General features: G+C 32.2%; 2 protein-coding genes across 2 annotated transcripts; one reads left to right on the top strand and one right to left on the bottom strand.

The window, feature by feature from the left end:
- Positions 1-744: 744 nt before the first annotated feature.
- On the bottom strand, positions 745-4,229 carry LOC114188032 (uncharacterized). The gene is made up of 7 exons (XM_085665767.1): positions 4,161-4,229; positions 2,968-3,117; positions 2,675-2,887; positions 2,505-2,597; positions 2,317-2,418; positions 912-1,268; positions 745-819 (listed from the first exon to the last, which is right to left on the bottom strand). Exons 1-7 carry the CDS (start codon positions 4,227-4,229, stop codon positions 745-747), a joined length of 1,059 nt encoding a protein of 352 aa, XP_085521893.1.
- A 17,006-nt stretch (positions 4,230-21,235) lies between these two features.
- On the top strand, positions 21,236-21,846 carry LOC146888689 (uncharacterized). The gene is made up of 2 exons (XM_085665766.1): positions 21,236-21,356; positions 21,449-21,846. Exons 1-2 carry the CDS (start codon positions 21,236-21,238, stop codon positions 21,844-21,846), a joined length of 519 nt encoding a protein of 172 aa, XP_085521892.1.
- The last annotated feature ends 2,368 nt before the right edge of the window (positions 21,847-24,214 follow it).

The following is a 24,214-nucleotide window of genomic DNA, read 5'->3' as shown; positions in this document are numbered from 1 at the left end:
TTAAAATGTATTTAATTTAGAGTTGATTAAGTCGTTGTTAAATAAAATTTTTATTATTTTAATTTAATTTATGTCAATTTAGTCAATATTATAATGACAATTTTTTAAAAAATAAATAACAGTTCTCATATAGCATCTTCATCTCACTAAAAAAATTCGTTAAATACGACGGTTATTTGGGGTATAAAATAGCGGTTTTGACTGCCATATTTTGTGCGTATGTCGGATACGGGTGCCGCCATATATCCTGCCGCCACAATGAATAATACGGCGGTCTTGGACGAAACGCTGCAACACCCGCCATTAAATGCATTGCGCAAATCATGGTAGTTCGAACCGTCGTATTTTGTGCGCAAATAATGGCAGTGAAAACCGTCTTAATTTGTTTATTTTTAAAGAATTATCATGCGAAATACAACATATAGAAATATCATTATTTGCACTATATGAATGTGTTGTACAACGTTTCAACTGCCATAATTTGAATGTGATTTTTTTAATATTATTTGTATGTAACCTGCTTTCCATTATTATTGAACATGTTTCGCATAAAATTAAAAAAATCATAGAGAACATCTTGATCATTAATACTTTCATTCATAAATCATATTTCATGTTAAAAAGTTGATATCAAAACACCATCCAAAAGTTTTCACATTGAAAACAAAAGCCAAAAAAAGATCTAAAACATTACTATAATACATTTTCCTAAATTTCTAGAGCTATGTTCCTATAGCTATGTTCCTAACTTGTCTTTTCTGTATCGCTTGATCTTCTTATACCAATAGGTGATGGAGCACCACTTCCAACATCGGGTACCTGGAATAAAAAAAAAACTTATAACTTATTCAAATTTACATGTGTATTATAATAAACTTATGTAATTTGTTAAATAAATTATTAATTTTTACCTCATTAACCAAAGTATGTACCAAACCAGCAACCATAGCAGCAAAATGGTCAGGAACGTCATCTCTAGAAGCAATGTAGGCAACCAATGTTTGCATTTGGTTTTTGAGAGTTGTGAGCTCATTTTCCATCATTAGAAACTTCTCATCCGTATTTTTTGATGTTGCACTACATGAAGCAAAATTCATACCATTTAACCTTGTAGTGGATTGCTTAAATGCAAGAGTGGGACAAGCTCCATGTGACAATCCTCTGACCTGACCTGGATGCTCCTTACCAAATATGAGACCAACTGGATCATTTGGAGATATATCTGATGCAATATCTGGGTTATTCAACATTAGCTCATATATTTTTTCCTACATTAAATTAGAAGGGCAAAAGACCGCCAAAGCAACAAATTACGACAACTTAAAATGGTAAACCAGTACACCAACAATTAGTTCAGACTCAAATAAGCAAATTGAAAGTGATCATATAAGTTAAAGTACTTGGTCAAGAGAAAGGTGTCTAGACTCAAATCAACAAACCAGCTCACAAACGAAATTGCTTGAAGAACTCACAAAATCGGCAAAGCAGCAAAATAAATCTAATTCTATGCATTTTGTAAAAGGGTTTTAAATGGCAACAGAAATCATGCACCCATTGTCGTTCCCATACAATATACTCCATTTTCTTCTAATTCCAAACACCAATTCCCACTAAACCTGCCATAACTCCTTTCCCACTGCACTAAACATAGACCAGAACCTTCATTCCAGCATCAAACAGATTTCAAACCAACATAACAAAGAGATTAAAAAGGAGTCAGAACATTGAACAAACAGATTTCAATCAAACAGATTTTAGGAACCCATATGTTCTGCTCACTATAGCTCAAGGATCATGATATCTACTCAAGGATCATTAAATATGCAATTCAATGGCAACAGGAACAAATTCAGCACTTGTCGATTCAGTTAGAGAAAATGGCAATTGATAAGGTAGGTTTGTAACATGTTTCTGTAGCCATGGACTTATTATATGCAGGCATAGATTCTAGTAGTGATTATTTGATGGACCATGCATTATTTGATTTCTTAACTAACAACAATAGATTTCCTAGAATAGATTTTCCTACAAACAATTGAACTATTTACAAATTATCAAAAAATTAAGTAGAAACGGTCCTAAAACTATCACTATCTAGCTAATCAGAGTAAGGGGAGTTAAGCTTTTCCACCGAGCAAGGGGAACCAACCACCAACTACAATACTGTTTTAACTAAGATATGCACTCAAAACAGTAAAAACAGATTTCAAATAATCAGATTTCAAAGCAACAAATTATTGGCATACTCAAAGTGTACTTCATATTATAAAGGCAATCATTAAATAGACAATTCAATGGTGGCAGGAACAAATTTACCCCAATCTCCATAGCCTCCTCATTCACATAGGTGTCATTTTTCCTCTTATGAGTGATCTTCCACATTTCAGCTCGCCCAATGTTCCTACTAGTCTCAATTTTCTATATGTTTTGAAGAAAACTGAAATAAGCAAAACAAATATAATAGCACATTATTTTTTAAAACAAAATATAAGTAAAAAAAATACCAAATTATCCCTTCTTCTTGACAAAGCCATAGCACCACCAGTGTGAGGAATACTTTGTTTTTTCCTTATTTCTTTATTTCTATTACATAAGTCCTATAAACTATAAATGAAATCAGTTTTTCAAATTTAAAGAGATGGTTACTTTAAATATAACAATTAAATTTATGTACCATTGTGGAAGGCTTTAAGTGATACTCAACAAATAAAGCCCATTGATCCATGCTAACGCAATCTGGAATGTTCTTAATGAGATCATTTTTGCTCAGAAGTGGGTCATAAAACTCATTCCAAAGCTTGCACCTGTACTCCCTCCACAATTTTCCAATTCTAAATATAACATCTCTTTTTGCCAATTCTTCATTAACCTTGAAAATAAATCGAGACTTCAAATAATACAAGAGTTAGTTTAGGTCCATTGCATAAATTAAATAAGTATTTAGATGGTGAATATAGGTTGTTTTACCTTCAGTATTCTCTCCCATGCATTTTCCTTATATGTATCTGGCACAGTTGACCAACTCTCAAAACTTATAGGGAATAACACATTACTTGATGCTACATGTCCACAAACTCCTGCTAGTAAACCTGATGCCTCTCCAATTGGTTGATACAACTTTTAAGCCTTAATACTAGATGATAGAAATCTTCTTTTACTTTATATCACCTTATACTTTTATCTATATTATTTAATAAAAATTAAGCATCTTAACCTTTGATCCCTTGCTCAAAATTTACACCGATTTCAATATTAAAGTTTGAAGAAAGGGCAAGAAAAAATTATGGGTTCAGCTGTTATGTTCCACTGACAATAAAGAGATATAAGATCAATTTGGTAGGTTTGAAAATAATGATCTAGTTTATTAAAATAAAACATACAATATTGTTTTATATTACCTAATCATGAAAAAATAAAAATAAAAACTCAATTAAAATATGTTGAGTAGTCGATCTATAAAATAAACAAATTAATAAATGTTGCCAATTGAAATATGTATTTTTATGAACAACTAACTATATGCACCAAACAACTAATTAACATACAATTGATGGGGCTAAAATAGTGCTATGCTCTAATAAATGTTGTCATCCTTATTCGATAAAAAAGTATTAAAGATATTTTTAGATATAATTCTTTTTAAAAAACATTATCAATAAGACATCCAAAAGTATTCAATTTGGCCCATATTCATCCTTCACATGTGAACTTACCTATCTATTAAACCTTCAATTAAAATGATTCTCCCTTATTTCCCAAACAAACCCTAACAAAGCATGATGTATCTTGTGAATAAAAAAGACTTAGTAGACCAAGTGCTACTACAAAAAAAGATAAAAAAAAAAGACTTAGTAGAACAAAAAAGTTTGGAAAAACGAGACTAAGCAAAAGAAACAGCGCACTACTACATGTCACAGAAGATGCATTTCTAAGTTCTAAATGCCTAAAATAAAAAAGCACATGACACCATGGCATGACCACTAGCTAGTGTTGCTTTCTTTCTTTTTAGTCTCAAGAAATTTGTTCTTGTATAAACAAAATAACAGTATCTTGTAAAAAGAACAGACACCACAGACAGACATAGAGCCCTCTCCGATGACCAAGGTTTTTCATATGGTTGATCATTTTTTTAAAAAAACTAAGGATGATAAGGCTTTTACCTTGTTTCTCATTTTTCCTCTAATGTTCAAGTTGTTATGATATAAATAAACATGTAAAACATTAGCCATTACGTACTTCAATGTTGAATTCCACTGCTAGAGTTTGAACTTTTTGAATCCCTCTTCTCTTTAACCAATACATATTTGTGGACTAAAATGTATTGTCTTTACAGACAAATCTCCATTCTATCCATTACCTCCAACACAACATTGTTACACACATCATTACTTATCCCTTCACCACGCCATGCATATACCTAGTTTCACTCCTTAAACTAATTCACATTTTCAACATTCCAAACCAATAGAAGAAGACAAATGAATAAAAAAGGAGATGGCTACCATCTATATTTAATTTCTGTTGCAGATTATAAATGAAAAAGAAGAGAAATGGAAGCAAGTTGGGTAAAAAGTGCCATCAAGAAGAGAAGAAAACAATGTGGACTAAACAATAATGGTTTCCCCACCAAATCGCTTTTGTGAATATTCAATTGAAAGGTTCATGAAGTGGGTAAGAACTCAGAGCATAATCCCTTGACGAGACCAACCATTTTGAGCTTCTAATTATTTAGACACTTGCAGACACTCTACTCACACAATAGTTGTTCAAAATTGTCATCCTCTTTTGCCCACACCATCCCTTTTTTCTGTTTCATATACTCAGACCTGAAACCATATACATATCACAATTAAACTTGAATATGGTATTTCCAAATAACATAATGCATTTGTTCAACCAACTAGCAAAGAACAATTCCATGTTCATGTGTTTAAAGTAGAGAAATAAACCACACTCAACCCTAGGAAGATAGATGCATTAAATCATCCAAGAAGTTATAGTATGTAAGACGCAGGTCCCTCCCTTTCAGCGTTCTCCCTATCCCTTCCATAACCGAATAAGCAAGAATCTCCCAATCCCTTCCATAACCAAATAAGCAAGAATCGGGGATTGCAATAATAGAATACAAAAATTAAACTTCCCAATTGATATTTTCAATCTCAGCCAAATGCAACAGAGCACACTATAATTAACCCAATAACAGAGCACACTATAATTAACCCAATAATCAGAGGAAAGTGCAAACCATCCACAAAGGAAATCGTAAAAGAGGGAAAGAATTGGAATGACCTTGTCCGTGCCAATAATGGATTTGCCGGAAACGAGGAAATGCAAAGTGAATGCTCATGGCGACTTGGTTCCCAATCAGTGTGGCGAAGGAAGTCACGATCTTCAGCGACTTGGTAATCTCCACTTGCAGCGACGAGTTACGAGATCTCCAGCGAGGAAAGCGATAGCAAGAACGGTGTGCTGGTGTTGGACAGGTGGAGTACCGAAGCGTTGCTGGGTCGCAATCCGAGTGCGAAGTCGTGACGGAGTTTTATCTTCACATGGTGGTGCGACGAGGAGGGTGGAAACGGTGAGGAGTGTGGAAACCGTCAGAGCTTGTCTTCGTCAGAGCTTGGGTTTTGTAGGGTTGGGGGTTTGCAGGGTTTATCTTCGTCAGAGGTTGGGGTTTGTAGGATTTGTGTCTTGTTTACCTATTTGTCTCATTAAAATTTAATTTTTTGTGTAATAAAAAGATAGAAGTAAATGAGAAGTAAATAAAAAAGAGTATTATGGAAGGAAAGATGGCGCCACGGAAAAAGGCGGAGATGTAATGGGAGTATAATGGTGTTTACAAATGCCATATTTTGCATACAAAATGTGGCAGTTATAGAACTATCGTATTATGAAGCAAATTATGGCGGTTTTTCACAATCGCCATATTTGCTTCAATTTTTTGTAACAAAATTAATTACAATAAAAAAATAGTGAATGAGGAAGATGAGTGTGGATATAAAAAAGATGAATGTGGATGAAAGAGATATCTTTGGATAAAAGGGATGAATATGGATGAAGGAGATGAGTGTGGATGAAGATGAGAGTGGATGAAAAAGATAGGTGTGGATGAATAAGATATGAATATGGGTGAATGAGATAAGTGTGGATAAAGGACTCAAGTTTGAGTAAATTCATACAAAAAGTGAGAAAAAAAATTGTGAATGAAAATATTTGTCATATTCAAATATAGGACTTTGGATTAAAAACAATCCACATTTTCTACTGATTCACTAATGTGCATATATTGATAGCATAAAAACTAGTGTTTGTTTCGCCGACCCTATTAGAAAAATATTAAAGATATATTATATTAGAGTCAGAATTTGGCCAACACTAATATTTAAAAGTTAATTTGATGTTTTCTTGTAATGTATTAAGAAGCTCACTTTAAACCTAATTGAACTTCATAAACATGATTTAGAATGTGAGATTTGCACACACTTATATTTTGCTATTTGACCCTCATTTCTAATATAAGTTAGATCTCTAACATACAGTGGTGAAACTTGGACAACAAATTTAGGACGCCAAATTAAATTTGTTACATATAATTTTTTTTAGTTAGAAAAAAAAACTTTTCATTTTTTCTCTTCATTTCCTTTGCTTAAAACAAGCACACATAATAGTAGAATTCAAAAAAATATGATTATCATTCCTTATTAGATCATGCTATTATATCATGATACCAAACCATGAATACCATTTTGATAAGCCCTTCGTACCTCATCAATTTGATTTGGTGGGTATTGTCAAATTTGAGGACGTTTTTCCCGGATCGCGTTCTAATGAATTTTTAAATTCATTATATGTAACTCTAGGAACTTTAGAGATTTGTTTTTCATTGTCTTGAATTCTTGGTTCTCATGAAATTTCTTAAGTTTAGTTAATGTAGATGCAATCTTTTTCATCTTTATCACAAACCTTCCTCTTTCCAAAAAAAGAATCAACTTTTTTACTCTTTATCATAATCTTTCTAATATAAATTTATCACCTCTCACCTATTTAGAAAAAGATAAAATTTATATTCACAAATCAAAATTATCACAATGCAAAACATAACAAAACTCATACAGCTTTAATTAAATAAGCAACACTATATAAATTCAAAACATTAAAAAAAATTACCATAGGCAGCAAAAAAACATAAAATCCCTAAATTTCATATTTAAGGGTTATATTAATTTGGAAAAAATTATAATTAAGGTTCATACAAATTTCATAAAAAAAATTCCTAAAATCAAAATTAGGGTTTATACTCATTTGAGATAAACTTAATTTGGGAGAAACATCCTAAACAGAATCATAAATTTAACATACATAAATTATAATAAGATACTAATCTTGATATGTGAGAGATCATCCGAGAATGTATACTTCAATCTCAATCTATATGTTCCCAAACCTCTGTTTTCTAATCTATCTCTTTGTATTTATTTCTACTCATACACTTTCATGATAATTTACATGATGAAAAGTTCTTGTAGCTAGAAAAAAAACTCTAATCTCTTTTATAAATCAATGTCTCCATTAAATTTTTTATTTTATCTTTTACTATAATTTTTCATAATATAAATAATATATAAATATAATTTTAAAAAATAAATATATTTGTATATATATATATATATATATATATAAAATAAATTTTAAAAATTTTGGGGGAGTCGTGGCTCCCCCTTGTCATTAAGTAGTTCTGCCAATGCTAACATATATGTTAGAAGGCAAGAAAGGTGACAAAAATATATACTAAAGAATCACCTAATCCATATTTTTGAAACTAGCAACTTTCTCTAAATTTTAAGATTAGTTATATGACTCTATCAGAGTTTACATGATCATCTAAAGAATGTTCCACCACACGCGAGAAAAAATAAACTAAAATCTTACAAAAATCAACAAAGGGAAATAATTAATTTACTGATAGCCAAAATTTGTTGATAATCATCAAAGTCCATTGGTAAAAATAAAAATTGTTGATGGCTTACCGACTACCAAAATTTTGTTTGTAAAATTGATGTAAGTTCATTTTGGTTTTGTGAAATATGGTGTTTAATATTCTTAAGAAAACCTAGAGAGCATCCTCACTAGACATTAAGATAAAAAGTTATCTACATGTGAAGGTTCACTTCTAGAGGTGCTAGAGAAGGAGAATGGTGATTTGATCAAAGAAACAAAAGAAAATGAGCATTAGAACCACATAATCGAATGAAAGGGAAACAAATAAAGATGAAAATGAAAACATAGAAGATGGAATAGAGTAAAGGGAGCACACCACTATTAGGGGAGGACCAATAGGCCAACTCTTTCCTAGAGATGAGTGATGAATGTCGCCACTTGATAGCTTAAGATAAGGCCATAGAAGAGAAATCCACTCCTTGGAGTAGAGCTCACGAAAATGGTTGAAAAACAAGACTGTTTTTACTTCAAAATGATCAACCTTTGTACATTTCTAGGAGCACCCCTTAAATAAAGAGTTCTAAAGGCCTCTAAGCAAAAACCAAAACTGCAAAAGGGTATATAAACAATTACAAAATCATAACTTCTAGAAACTAGGTTAAACCTAATACATAAGATGGCAAAAATGGAGTAGACAAGGTGGTCTCCATGTGGGAATTTTGTCCAAGCCCATGGGGACCACATGGTACATGTGCTTTTTATTTTCTGCTTTATACTTTATGTTTTCCTCTCTCCTCCACGTCATATTTGCTTTATGTTTTATGCTTTATGTTTTCCATGTAGACATGCCTTAATCTACTTCAATTAGTGTTCATCCTCTCCTAATTACCATAAGCTAACCTACAAAACAAATAAATAAGGATTAGCATGTCAATAAAGGGAAAGTCAACTATGGTCAACAAGTCAACCCAAGTCAATGGTCAACAAGTCAACCAAGGTCAAGTCAACCAAAGTGAACTTAGGGAAAATCAAAAGTAATGAAAGATAAGACAATGGAAGAGATTAGGCAACTCCCATATGGGTTCTCCAAAGCGTATTTCTTAGGCCACATACCTTGGTAGGGGTCAAGTCTACATCATCCTCCCCTTCTTGGAGAAAATTTGACCTCAAATTCTTGAAGTTCTTGTTGATTGAGCTTGACTTAAGTTGAGGAAGTAACTTCTCATGAGATCTTTTTGTATCTTTTCTAAAAACTTCACCCCTAGCCTTGGAGAGGCCATCTTATTTTTGAAAGGCATTCTTCCTCTCTTGCTTGCGCATTAGTTCTTCTCTCTTGGTTTGGGAAGAGAAGGAAGAGTGCCGGTGCACATCTTGCTTTGGAAAACTCTTTTTGTAGGTAAGTAACACATTGATGAAAGCTTGTCCCTTTTCTTTTTCTTCTTTTTCTTTTTTATTATATTTCTATCCTTATTAACATCTTGAGGTGATAGAGGTAGTAAAGTAGTTTTTTTTCCCATGTGTGAAAAAAATGTATTTATCGGTATAGCCATCATGTAAAGTTTGTTTATGAAATTGACATGGCCTACCTAGTAAGATATATGTGACTTCCATGGGAACAACATCACATAGGGCCTCATCTTTGTAGCTTCCTATTGAGAAGTTAATTAGGACTTGTTTATTGACATTTGTTTCTCCCTCCTTACTTATCCAATTAAGCTTGTAGGGCCTAGTATGAGGAATGGTTTTTAAGCTAAGCTTGTCCACCAACCTTTTGCTAACAACATTGTTACTACTTCCTTCATCCATAATTAAAGAGCAAACTCAATTGTTAATGGTGCATGTTGCTTGAAAAATATTTTCTCTTTGAGTTGGCTTAAGCTCACTCTGAACTTAGCCCACCATGCACCTCACTAACATAGGGTTTCCCTCATAAGTTTTATTTCACTAGAGGAAGAAGATTCTTTTCTTGAAGGGGAAAGGGGGTATGAGTGTTCAATCTCAACATCATTACTCTTCTTTATGGTCATGGTTCTCTTGGTTGGGCAATTCAAAGCAATGTGTTTATACCCTAAACACTTAAAACATTTAATGGAAGTTGATCTTTGAGAAGTGGAATAGTGAGTGCAACCACTTGGTGACCTACTTTTACGCGGTGGTTCTAGGTGAGACGTAGAAGGGGATTATCATTGTAAGACTTGTGGAATTTAATTAATTAAATAATTAATTAATAAATGCGAGTGGTGGGAACCTTGATGACATTAAAATATTAATTGGTATAACGTGGAAAAGTACTAGCTCAAATGGTTAAGAGTACTTGATTGTGTTGAGAGGACTTGGGTTCAAGTCCTATGTATGCCAATTGTGTGTGTTTGATTTATTATTATTTTTGATAATATATTTGAACCTATTGAGTGATAGTATAATCATAAGATTATGATAATTATCATGAAATATGAATTGGTTGAATGGTTGAGCATTGAATTGGCATGAAATTTGAACCTATTGTGTGTTTGATTTATTATTATTTTTGATAATATATTTGAACCTATTGAGTGATAGTATAATCATAAGATTATGATAATTATCATGAAATATGAATTGGTTGAATGGTTGAGCATTGAATTGGCATTGGTATGGTCATGGGTTCAAACCTTGATAGAGAGTGGGTGGTGATTTTGGGTACACAAGAGGCTGAATTAGGAGAAAGTTTGAGGCAAAGTGTTGGTGAACAAAGGAACACTCATTTTCCCAATTTTAAGCAAGGATTCCAGGTTAGGGGAAGTTGTTCTAGTGTGTGTGTGTGTGTGTAAATTAAATGATATATGTTATGATTCTGGGTCATTGCTTTTCTCAATTGATTTCCTGTTGCGCATTATATGATTATGATGAGGGTTATGGGTATTGAATGATCATCGTTGATTAAATCTCGAGTTTTTGTAGTTCAATTAAATATAAAACATGTTCATGAGGTTGCTTGTTGATATGGAATGCTTGGTAGTGATTAAACTGGGTTTTTGGTATAGTTTTGGTTGAATTCACGCATGAACAGGGAAGAAACTCTACAATTTCTGCCCAAGCGTGTCACTCTCGCCTGAGCAAAAATTGTAGAAACACATTCTGGTTTTGGTTCGAGCATTTCGCTTAGGCGACCAAATTTTGTGTTGAGCGACACGTTCCGTTGCTCAAGCGAGAACGGCTCGTTCAAGCGAGGTCGCGATGAAACAAGTCATGTATTCCGTTTGTTTCCTCATCCAGGAGAGGGTTTGTGTGTTTGAGCAAATGGGGGTCTCGCCTAAGCGAGAGGTCATGGTGAGCCATTTTTCCATACTCGCTCAGGCGAGGAAACTTAGCTTGAGCGAGACATATGCAATTTCTTGGGTGAAAGTTCCTGGCTTAAGCGAGAATGGTGAGGAATCATGCTTGTGTGTACTATTTGAGCTATTTTACTTGATAGTTCCTGAATTGTGGGAGTTATATGTATGTGATTGTGATGTTTGGGCTTGATGGACTAAGTCCACATGATCTGCGATGTGCTTGGCTAGAGTCGCGAGCAAGGAGTTTGTGATGGGTGGACTGCATGTGGAACGTGAACGATTTAGTTCACCGGAGGTACTCTCGTTGGGATGAGTGATCGAGGGAGTTCATCTCATGCTCAACTTGAGAATGCTATAAGAAAGGGAGTTCACAGTAGGAAAGGCGGGTATGCGTGTCCAGGTCCGAGCGAGGAGTTTGGATGACGGGCGAGGGATTCTGTGAAGCAGGACTACGAGCGGGATAGGCTTGTAGGTTGGACCACGAGCGAGGAGAGTCGTGGAAGCACAGAAAATCCCAAGTTTTAGAGTGCATGCATGTACTCATAATGGTTATGAGTGGGGAAAATGGGTAGTTTATTTATGTCTTTGTGCATAGCTTACCCTATCTGTTTGTGTGTGGCGTTGATCGGGTAACTTGTTATCCGGGAGCAGATGATGTGACAGGTGAGCCAAGGCTGCATAGTGTCGGAGAATGGGGAGCAGTTACATGGGGCTTTTATAAATACTCTTTATTTAATTTTCATGTAATTTAATTACTACTTTGGATTTCCAAATTGTAAAAGTGAATTATGAATATATTTGACTATATATAGTGGTTAGTTAATAAACTTTAAGGTTTTAAAATTCCCCGCGTTTTTGGGAAATGGATTGATAATAAATGAGGAATTTATTTCAAATTTGTTTAATTCTTTTGTTTTAAGTAATATCCTACCGGGATGTTACAATCATGTTTCTTTTTGTCCTTTCCCTTCCATGAGTGATTATAGTAGTGGTTCAATTTATTTTAATTCGAATGGAAAATGTGAAAACAATTTAAAGAGTGGACTCATACTACTCTACTTGGTCTTGTATGTCTCTTCTAAGACCACTCACAAACATATTTATTGTCTATTTGTTAGCTTCTTTTATCCCAATCCTAAGCATTTGAGACTTTAATTCCTTAAAGTACTCACTCACACACATAGAACCTTGGTAAAGCCTTTGGAGCTTCAATAGAAATTACTTCCAATAGGAAGGAGGAACAAATATAGCGCGCATATGAGTTTTAATGTCCCTCCAAGATGTCGTGGGTGACCCTTGGTCATTGTCCTTACAAACTTTATGCCACCAAATTTTGGCATGATCCCCAAACCCTAATACTACGGCATCAACTTGTGTTTTATCTTTTACATGATTGACATTAAAAACTTGTTCAACTTTAGCTTCCCAATCCATGTAGGCTTTGGGGTCAGTTCTACCATAGAACTTGAGAATCTTTGGAGCTTGCTTCATTAGCGATGGGTTGCGCATAGAGTTCCTTCTTCTCCTAGCCTATCTTTCTTGTTCTCTAGCTTCAAGCCATTGGATGTGCTATCGGATTCTTAGCTCACTTTGCCTCTTGTTTTCTCTTAATTGTTCAAAGGTCTCTTTCCTAGAAAACTTCAAATCCCAAATCAAGTTCATCAATGTCTTGCATTTGTTTGGAGTAGGTGCATTTGATGAACTTGGCATGGTAATCATCAAAGTCCATAGGTAAAAAAAATTATGGCTTACCGATTGCCAAAATTTTGTTTGTAAAATTGAAGTATGTTCATTTTAGTTTTGTAAATATGTTGTTTGATATTTTTAAGAAAACCCAGTGAAGATCTCCACTGAACATTAAGATAGCACGCTATCTAGATGTGAAGGTTAACTTATAGAGGTTCTAGAGAAGGAGAATGGTGATGTGATCAAAGAAACAAAACAAATTAGCATTATTACCACATAACCAAATGAAAGGGAACCAAATAAAGATAAAAATGAAAGCATAGAAGATGGAATGGAGCACAGAGCACGCCAAAATTAGGTGAGGACCAAAAGGCCAACTCTTTGCTAGAGATGAGTGATTAATGTCGCCTCTTGATAGGTCAAGATAAGGCCATAAAAGAGAACTCCACTCCTTGGAGGAGAGCTCATGGAAATGGTTGAACAACAGAAGTGTTTTTACTTAAAAATGATCATCCCTTGTACATGTTTAGGAGCACCCATTAAATAGAGAGTTCAAGGGGTCTCTAAAAAAACCAAAAGTGAAAAAGGGTATCTAAACAATTACAAAACCCTAGCTTCTAAAACTAGGTTAAACCTTTACCAAGGATATAGGGTTGACCCCTACCAAGGATAGTGGCCCAAGACATATGCTTAGGAGAACCCATATGGGAGTTACCTAATCTCTTCCATTGTCTTATCTTTCATTATGTTTTTTATTATGTGTTATTTTGAATGATTATATGGTGTACAAGAGTTAGAAAATGACTTAAATATTGATAATGACTCAACTTCATTTTCAAAAGTCATTAATGGTGATAATTCTTCTAACTGGTTGGATGCTATAAATGATGAGCTTAAATCAATGGCACATAATAATATATGGAACCTTGTGAAATTGCTAGAAGGATGTAAGAGAGCTCGATGTAAATGGGTCTTTAAGACTAAACGTGACTCTCATGGCAATATCAAACGTTACAAAGTCAAACTTGTCAAAGATTTTACTCAAAAAGATGGCATTGATTATAAAGAAATATTTTTGCCTATTTCTAAGAAAGATTCTTTTAGGGTTATCATGGTATTAGTGGCTCATTATGATCTTGAGTTACATCAAATGAATGTTAAAACTGCCTTTCTGAACGGGGATTTAGAAGAGAATTTTTATATTGACCAATTGGTGGGTTTCATTGAAGAATGAAAGGAACACATGGTGTGTAAACTTCATGAATCAATATATGGACTTAAGCAAGCTTCTCGGCAATGGTATCTTAAGTTCAATGATATTGTAATGTCCTTTGGATTTAAGGAAACCATTATTGATCAGTGTATATATTTGAAGGCTAGTGGGAACAAATTTAAAAGAATTTCATATTACATTATAGGTACTTAGATCAAGAGAGTTTCTTATGCTAGTGATAGAAAAGTAAAACTTGTTGGTTATATGAACAATGATCAGGCAAGAGATGCGGAAACAAGGAAAAGCACATCAAGATATGCATTTCATCTTGGCAATGATGCAATATCGTCTTTAAAGAAACAATCAATTGTTACATTCTCAACTGTCGAAGCATAATATATTGTAGAGACTCGTTGTGCAACCCAGACTCTATGGCTAAGAAGAATTTTGGAAGTAATTCATAAGAAACAAGATACTCTCAAGAGATTTGGTGACAACAAGTCTAAAATTGCATTATGAAAATATTTAGTGTTTCATGGATGATTGAAGCACGTTGATATGTAATTTCATTAGATTTGAGAGACGGTTAAGGAAAAGAAAGTAGATATCAAATATTTTATATTTGATATTTGATATAATAAAAGTTTAAGTAAAAAATAGTAGAAATTAATCAAATTTTAACAACCGTGCTTTATTCTTTTTCCCCTTTTTATGGGATTCCTTTTAATTTAAGAGATAACCATATTTTTTTAATTACTTAATATATTTTATAAAACCTATAAAAAGACATTCCCATACATTCTGTAATACAACAAAATAACTAAAAATATTGAGTTATTAACTCATGGTTTAAAAAGTTATCTTGTTTAGTGATTATGTATGAGTGTAAACTTTATTCTAATATTGTAATATCCTATCATATCACATCTTGTATGCTCTCTGGTTACAAGATGATGTAATTCCTCATTACCCTAATTAAACAAACTTTTCCCCTGTATTTCTATACTTTTGAACAACTATTATATATATATATATATATATATATATATATATATATATATATATATATATATATATATATATATATATGAATTTAACCGGGTAGGACTAAAAGAGATTAAAAATGCTATATATAAATTTTAAAACAATAAAATAGTTCATATAAAGATAAAACGAAATATTTTTAGATACAGAGACAAAAATATAAAGATTGTATGACTATGAGATCAAATAAATGATTAAATCTTAAAACAAAAAACACCAACTGAAACGAAAAGAATTTGTTACATTTTTAATTAAGAAGAAAGGAAAATTAGAAGCCTGATATGAAGTGGTACTTGTAATTAAAAGTTAAAAGGAAAAAAGAATACCAGGCCTCCTTTTAGTGAAAAAATAAAAAACTATCTTACTAATATGTAACTATTTAAAATATATTCCTTTGAAATAAATATATTGAACTTAAAGATGTTGGAATAATTCAAATCACAATCTATCAAAATTCTTTTGAACTGGTTAATTTTATATTAACATTAGATTTGGATAATAATCACTCAAAATATTCATAGCCCACTACGCTCCCGGCGTATTTTCACCAACAACGAACACGAAGAAGAGGCATTTTGGTGTCTCAAATTTTTTATAAAAGTAAAATAAAAGTGATAATAAATATTAATAATGGGCTATTTGATGAGATAATTATAGCAGAAAAATAATGTAGCGAGAGAAAGAGAGCAATTTCCAAAGAATTTGTAGATTATAGGAATAAAATAAAATGCAAATATATTCACTAATACTTATGTCATCTTCTACTTAAAAACTAACAAAACTAACTACTAGGGATATTACCGTAACACCCCGATCTTATTATCTGACACGCAATTATTTAATTTTTTTTGTCATTTTGGTACCTTGTATTATTTGTTTTTCCAAGTGAACATTGTATATAAAAATTATTGTTGTATCCTTTTGTTCTGTTCAGTCAATGAATTCATATTTGGGTTTTTTAGAAATTTCATGACATTTTGTAATGGTGACAACACTGTATCTGATTTGATCAGCTTTCATTTCGAAAACAAAGACTTGGCTTGGAAGACAGAATCTTGGTTTGGAAGGAACTTTCTGTGATAAATATCAAAGCAGTTGTGTTATAAGATTTTGTTGGTTCTTTTGCAGTTCTTTCTTGCTTTCATTTTTTAACCTTACTCTAGGTATTTATGTTGTTGTTCTGTGTTGCATTGTTTATGGGTAATGGTAGAATGTTATGAAAAGTTATTTTTCCCATTGTTTATGTAGGTTTCAAAGGTTGTTTTCCTTTTTTTTTCAGCTGATTTTATTTTTCTTGCAAACTATCGTCAATTTGTGTGCGATTTTTCTTTCTAAGAACATGAAATTTGATATATTACGTGTTTGTTTAACTATTTTCTTATTTTTAGTTGTTTTTATTTTGTTTTTTTTATGTTTTTTGTTTTTGTTTATGATACGTACTCCAGTTTATATTTGTGTTTTTGCATATCCATTTTTTTTACTGTTAGTTGTTTTCCTTTTTGCTTTTAAGTAGATTGATATTTTTTATGTTATTTCATTGTATTGGAGTTATGTTTTGTGGTTGTTTTCTTCTGTTGGTTAACGCTACCTAAAGTTGTTTGTTGTTGTTTTTTTTTGTTTTATATTATTATGTTTATCTGAATATTTTATTGATCTTTGCTATTATTACAACAAGACTTATGATGTTTTATTTTTTTCAAATTTTTTGCTGTGTTTTAGGAAGTGCAATGGCGAAGAAGCTAGATATGATTAAGGATATTGATGGTAAGAGGGAAACTCTAAAGTTGGTTGTTAGAGTTGTTGATCATTGGTATGTTCAGTCCCGTGATTCTAATCTTCAGTTGGAGATGATTCTGATGGATGAAAATGTAAGTATTTCTTAAGTAAACCGTTGAATTTTTTTATATCTTATTTTTTAATTATTTATGTTGATTATTTATTGCAGGCGGAAAAGATACATTGCATTGTTCGAAGGGAAGAGTTTGATTTATGGGATAGCAAGTTGATTGAGGGAGAAACATATATCATGCACAATTTCAAGATACTGAAAAATGAAGGACAGTAAAGAGTATGTGAGCATCCTTACAAGTTACTGTTTATTGGTGCTACATCTGTGAAGTCGCAAGCTATTCCTAAAGTTTCAATGAAGGATTTTGTCGTTAAAAGTATAAAAGAGATTGTTAGTGGTAATTTTAGTGGTAATTTTATTCCTGACTTGCTTATAGGTATGAGAAATATGTTTACTATTGTATTTTAAACAAATTTTCGTATAATAGTCATGCTAACCCTATTTTGTATATTGTGTAATTGAGATTTGATTGGTGTGGTTGAGAATGTGAGAATTAAGCCTCGGTTCAAAAATGTAGACTTAAATAATGTGGTGTTTACTTTGGTGGATCTGAAGTACTTCAAAATAATTGTAGTGTCACAATTCTATATTAATATTTGATCTATTTGAACTGAAAATTTTTGATTTGTTGCAATGGTGCTGCAATTTGTTGTACATTGTGGGATGATTATTGCAAGAAGTTTCTACAGAGGTACAATGAACTACCTAATTCGGAGAAGCTGGTGGTTATGATTACTCAAGTTAAAATCAAACCACTTGCAGGTAAATTACTTTATGAAACATGTACTTCCTTGAATATAATTTTCCTTTTTTCTAACATTGGTTTTCATAAGTAGGTGAATGGCCAGTTTCTGTTTCTAATACGTGGAATGGTACAAAGTTGATCATGGAAAATGATTTTCCTCAAATAGTTGATTTTAAGAAACGAATGAATGAGTAAGTTATTCCAATTTTCAACCAATAACCCGGAAATAATAATTCATTCTTAATTAATTGCAACTTCTAATGGAATGATTTTTTATATAGTAAGAATAGTGTTGTTGATTTTGTATGTTTTATTGATTTGCAGAATTGATCCTGTTGAAGTGATATTGAGTCAGTGTGCAAGTCAATTGACTCAGTCTTCCTAATATACTGATGTTGAACGGTTTGTATAAATGTTTAGTAAAAAGTTTATCTGAAATCCCATCAATGAAGAAGGTATGAAAACAAGTTTTTAGAAATAATTTTATTTAATTTTAGTTGTTTAAATAATTTTAAATTAAAATATTTTGTTTTGATATAGGAAGTTGTATGCATGACTGTTGCAACGACTGTTAAGTTTAACTTAGATAATGAGGGCTGGTATTATTTGGTTTGCAACAATTACAACAAAAGGACTTATGAAGCAGTTTCTTTCAAGTGCACTTATTTTGATAAGGATAATGCCCTGCCTGTTTTCAAATTGGTATATTGTTATATTGAGTTTTACATTATGTGAGTTATCTTAGTTGTTAATTGTAATAGTTTTGTATTTTGTAGGTATAGGCTCCAAGTCCAGGTCTGTGATGATTCGAACCATTATGCTAACTTTGTTGTATGGGACCAAGAATGTAGCAACATTATTGGGTTGTCTGCTGCAGATTTGCAGAAAAGAATGATTGAGGTCAATTTTTTATATTATGCATTGTTGATTTTGTATAGACTATTAGTGCTATGAAATGTGTTTTATATTATATTATTGTTAATTACAATAGGTCGGTGAAGATGACCCCCTTTGCTTTCCTGATGCATTGGATGTAATGCTAGGTTGTACCTTTGCATTCAAAGTTTGAACCCAACCAAGAACTAAGTGTGCATCAGTCATTAAAGTTTCAAATGTTTCAGAAATAGTGGCACATGTTAAAAGTCTTATCCGTCCACTTCAAGTAAATATTAATTTTTTAAATGATTGATATATTTCTTCCTATATGAATTACATGTAAAGATAAAATAAGTTCGTGTGTATTTGTATTTATAGATTGGTGATAGTAGTGCTACATGCAGTATGGATTTGGTATCTGAGAGTTCCAGTGTTATGGTAAGTATAGTAAGTTGCAATTTACGATTCGATCTTAATTGTTTCATTTTGAATGTTGTACAAATTTATTTGTGATTTATTTCTTTTGTAGATTTCAGAATTACGTGGGAAAGCTATTTGTAATTTGGCAGCAGACACTGATACTGATATAGTATATTCCTATTCAATTTCCTTTATGCATATTGTAGATTATAATGTATTTGAAATGACGATTTTTTTTATTTTTAATTTTGTAGATGAGTTTGAGTGCAAGTGTTGATAATGATTCGGATTATGTTGTAATTGAAACTCTAGCAAAGAGGTTATTTCCATGTAGTGAAAATTGCAATGAATCTTCTTAGGACATGGATTTTGCTCAACTATCCAGCACTAAGATGAAGAAGCTTATAAAGAAGGAGAAAACTTAATTTGATTTATATGTTTTGATGTATATAATTTTGTGTGCTTTAAAACAGTTATGGTTAAGCACTTTTTTTGCTATATATGTTCTGTAAATTAGGTAAAAGTACATTGTTGTTGACTCTGTTATGTTATGTTATGATGTTGGGCGCATTCGTGAAAATTTGTATTAAAATCTCCGTCAATAGTATATACTAGACGCTTGATAAAATGTTAACTACTAACAAATATTAAAGAGATATACATGGTTGATAATAAAGGAAATTACATTTAAGTAGAATTGTACAAATACAAAAGTATATGTAGTCTTTCAAAAAGCAATGTAACAAAATCTACTTAAACGATTAGCAAAGTTAACATATAAACATTCATAGTGGAGATCAAATGATTAAAACATGAATTGTGCTTGAACGGTTTTTGTCTACCCTAAACATCAGTTTGTTTCCAGCTTCCAGTCCATTATCAACGCAAAATTGCTTCCACCCCTGAGTTAAATAGCATTCCATACACGATCTGTGACTCCATCTGATTATACAGTCCCATAAACAACTATTTTCATTGCTCACGGTTTTTTCCTAAAAAATTTCAGAGTAGTACAACTATTTCAGAAGATGGATTTCCACAATATCGTAGAAGAGATAATGGAGTATGTGTTGTGAAGAATCATGTTTCTTTAGACAATCGTTCTGTGGTTCCATATAATCCTAAATTGTTACTTAAATATCAAGGTCATATAAATGTTGAATGGTGCAACAAAAGTACTTCAATTAAGTGCTTATTCAAATACATCAACAAGGGTTATGACAGAATTACAGTTGCTATAGTTAATAATACTAATGAATGATCTATTGTAGAGCAGCCAGCAGATGAAATTAAACAATATCTTGATTGTAGATATATATCACCTTCCGAGGCCTATTGGAGAATCTTTTCATTTCTGATTCATGGCAGAAATCCAGATGTTGAACGATTATTTTTTCATCTTCCTGAAGAACAATCAGTGTACTTTAAAGATGATGAGTTTATTGACGAAGTCATAGGAAAAGCAATTGTTGCAGAATTAGTGTTCACGAGTTGGATGAAATGTAACAAAAAGTACGAACTTGCAAGAACTTTGACAAACCCAGAGATTGTGTCAAAGTTTGTCTATGTCAAGATAGATGTTGGAAACCCAAGAAAATGGGAAACACAATAGGAAGACTTATTTGGGTACCACCATCAACAGGTGAATTATACTATCTAAGGAGGATGCTAACTATTGTCAAAGGTCTTTTATCTTATGAGCATATCAGGACGGTAGACAACATATTGTATTCAACCTTTAGAGAAGCATGTGAATCTTTGGGATTTTTAGCAACTGATAAGGAATACGTAGAAGCTATCAAAGAAACAAAAGATTGGGGCACTGGAAATTATCTAAGGAAACTTTTCATCACAATGCTATTGTCCAATAGTGTTAACAAACCACATGATCTATGGGAGAAAACTTGGAATTGGTTATCTGAAGACATATTATATAGGGAAAGAATAAAAGCTGGCAATCCAGGTATGTTTCACTGATATTTCTAAACTTCAACAATTAAGTTACTGCAATAAGCAAAATGTATATACTTAAATCAATGCATTTAAATGTAGAACTGCAATTATCACCTGATATATTGTGAAACCTAACGTTATTCCATATAGAAGAGCTGTTACAAACTAATAGAAGAAGCCTAAAATAATTCCCAACAATGCCATATCCAGATGGTTATGTTATAGCTCAATGTGGGAACAGATTGGTGTACTCAGAACTTGACTACAATGTTGTCAATGAAGAAAATGTATTTCAGAAAAATTACGATTCCATGACAGGTATATTTTCGTTAGCTAAATTTTTTATAAAGCTTAAAATACATGTATGGATTCTTTATTTGAGTACATAAAATCGGAATAAACATTTGTAGGGGAACAAAAGGAGATATTTGAAAATTTTAATCAAGTTGTTATTAAGAACGTCAGAGGAATGTTCTTTTTATATGGCTATGGCGGTACAGGAAAAACTTTCATGTGGAGAACTCTATCTTCAGCATTGAGATCTAAAAGAAAAATTGTACTAACTGTTGCATCAAGTGGTATAGCATCTTTATTGTTGCCAGGAGGAAGAACAACACATTCAAAGTTCAGAATTCCAATTCCAACCATGGAAAACTCAATTTGTAACATAGAACAGGATTTTGAAGCTGTAGAGCTATTAAAATTAGTTGACCTTATCATTTGGGATGAAGCACCAATGGCACACAAATTTTGTTTCGAGACTCTTGACAGAACGTTAAATGACATAATGAAAGAGAAAATGAAATGAAATTTAGTCTTTGAAGGTAAGGTTATAGTTTTTGGAGATGATTTCATATGGATATTACATGTCATTCCTAGAGGTAGTCGATCAGACATTGTACATGCAACAATCAATGCTTCATACCTGTGGCAGCACTGTCAAGTATTGACATTGACCAAGAACATGAGATTATAACAACCAGGTTTCCAAACCAATTCAGCATCGGAAATTCAAGAGTTCTCTAATTGGATTGTCAAACTTCGTTATGGTATGTTGTGTGAACCAAATGATGGTGTGGTAGATATTGAAATATCACCGGAATTTTTTATTTCTGATTTTAATGATCCAATTGAAGCTATTGTATTAAGCACATATCTTAATCTATTGGACAATTACATAAATGATAATTCCCTGCAAAGCAGAGCTATATTGGCCAGTAGAATTGAGACAGTAGAAGAAATCAACCAATATTATCTTTAATTCTTGTTAAATATTTATGAAATACTTAGTCGTATATGTTACATATTGAATATGTATTATATTTCCAGTAACTAATATAATGACGCTTTGCAGGCCAAGAACAAGAATACCTAAGTGCAGATACAATTTATAAGATAGATAATTCAATAAATGATGACTATGATGTTATTACTCCAGAATTCCTCAATTCATTAACTACATCAGGATTACCAAGTCATTAAATAACCCTGAAAAACGGAGCTCCTATAATGTTGCTAAGAAACTTGGATCAAACGGAGGGACTGTGCAACGGAAGCACATTAATTATTACAAGGTTACAAAACTAGTGTTTAGCCACGATCAATTATATGTTGCAGTTTCTAGGGTTCATAGCAAATCAGGATTAAAGATCTTAATCCATGATTCTGAGAAAACACCAATGTCTTCTACCACAAATGTTGTGTTTAAAGAAGTCTTCCAAAATGTATAAGACATATTTAGTATATTAACTTTCATTTTGATCCGTTAAATGCTCTATGTCCATAGACAACATATACAAATCTATGTGAAATGCCATCTATATTATGAAATCAGTTTGAAAGTTGGACATATACACATACAAAGAACAGAAAAGAAAGATGATACCTGATAAAGGGCATAAGTTCACAATTGTATGATTTGTTGCATGAGCTCATTCTCTCATACATGGATGACATAGTTAGTCGAACTAAAAAGTGTGTTGTCATTTATTACAAGACCAATCATTGTGCACACATACATAATTACAATAAAGAATGCATTTATGTACTGAACTTTTTTCTTTATACACCACCGCCAACTCCACTTAAAAATTAGTTTGACCAATACAATCATAAATTTAATTTACAGCTACCAACAACAAGAAACCCAATTGCGATAAATGTTTTCAACATTCTGTATCAAATTATTGAAATCAAGTGAGTGGAAAACAAATCTTTATGCACTTTGTATATTATATTAATATAGAAACGGCGTATTTGTTTTTAAAGATATTATACTAATGTTAATATAAGCCTAATTAACTAAGATTCTAGTTTCATTTCTAAATGTAATGAATAATGTAATTGATCGTTAATATAGAAAATTAATTAACTTTTCTATCTTTAAAATTGAATTTTAGAGCAACAATTGATAAACAATATCCAACAATTACGTTTATTTAAACTGATTGCGTAAGTCATTACTGTGATTTCAAAAAATGTTTAATTTAGAAACCTATGACTTCATCCATTTAAATAAAATGTTGGCATACATACCAAAATACAATTGCAAACAAAAAAAAGTTGTTCTTGGGTGTAAAGTGCACCAAAATATTACCACATCATACATATGTTAAAGATTGTCAATGTAACTCCAAGAACACCCTAAATTTTCTGAATTATGATTAAATTGTCTTCATTTTTCTGAACTTCCAACTTGATACAATCACCAGCGCATAACTTACTTTCCGTGACAAATTTACTCCATCCGCAGCCCAGATAACATTCAGTGCGGGATCTCTCAACCCATCTAATTGAGCATTGCCAGTACATTCCATTTCCATTTGATAGAATATACTCCTTCTTAGATCTCGAAAATGCAGTGGCAACGAAAGCAGCATTAAGATACTGAAAGATGCAGTAAAAACATTATAAAGAACTGCACAATAAAATAGATGATCAAATAAGTATACTGAAATTAATAAAAGAGAGTCCAATACCAGCAACGATGCACCAATATATCATAAGCACTCAAACATTTAACTAAGGAATTGTCACTTTCTTGGTCTGCAACATCTGCAGCATTATTTGCAGTACCAGAAGAAGATGGAGCATTTGTACTATAGGCAATCTCTATTCCTTCCAATGAAAACAGCCTATACAAGAAAACATTCAGGAAAACATAATTCATATGCAAG

The sequence above is a fragment of the Vigna unguiculata genome, chromosome 1 (assembly GCF_037176805.1).
Source record: "Vigna unguiculata cultivar grain cowpea cultivar isolate G323 ecotype 2 chromosome 1, ASM3717680v1, whole genome shotgun sequence".
Taxonomy (NCBI): Eukaryota; Viridiplantae; Streptophyta; class Magnoliopsida; order Fabales; family Fabaceae; genus Vigna; species Vigna unguiculata.
Note: the sequence above shows the minus strand (reverse complement) of the source record. Positions and strands in the feature narration are given on the sequence as shown.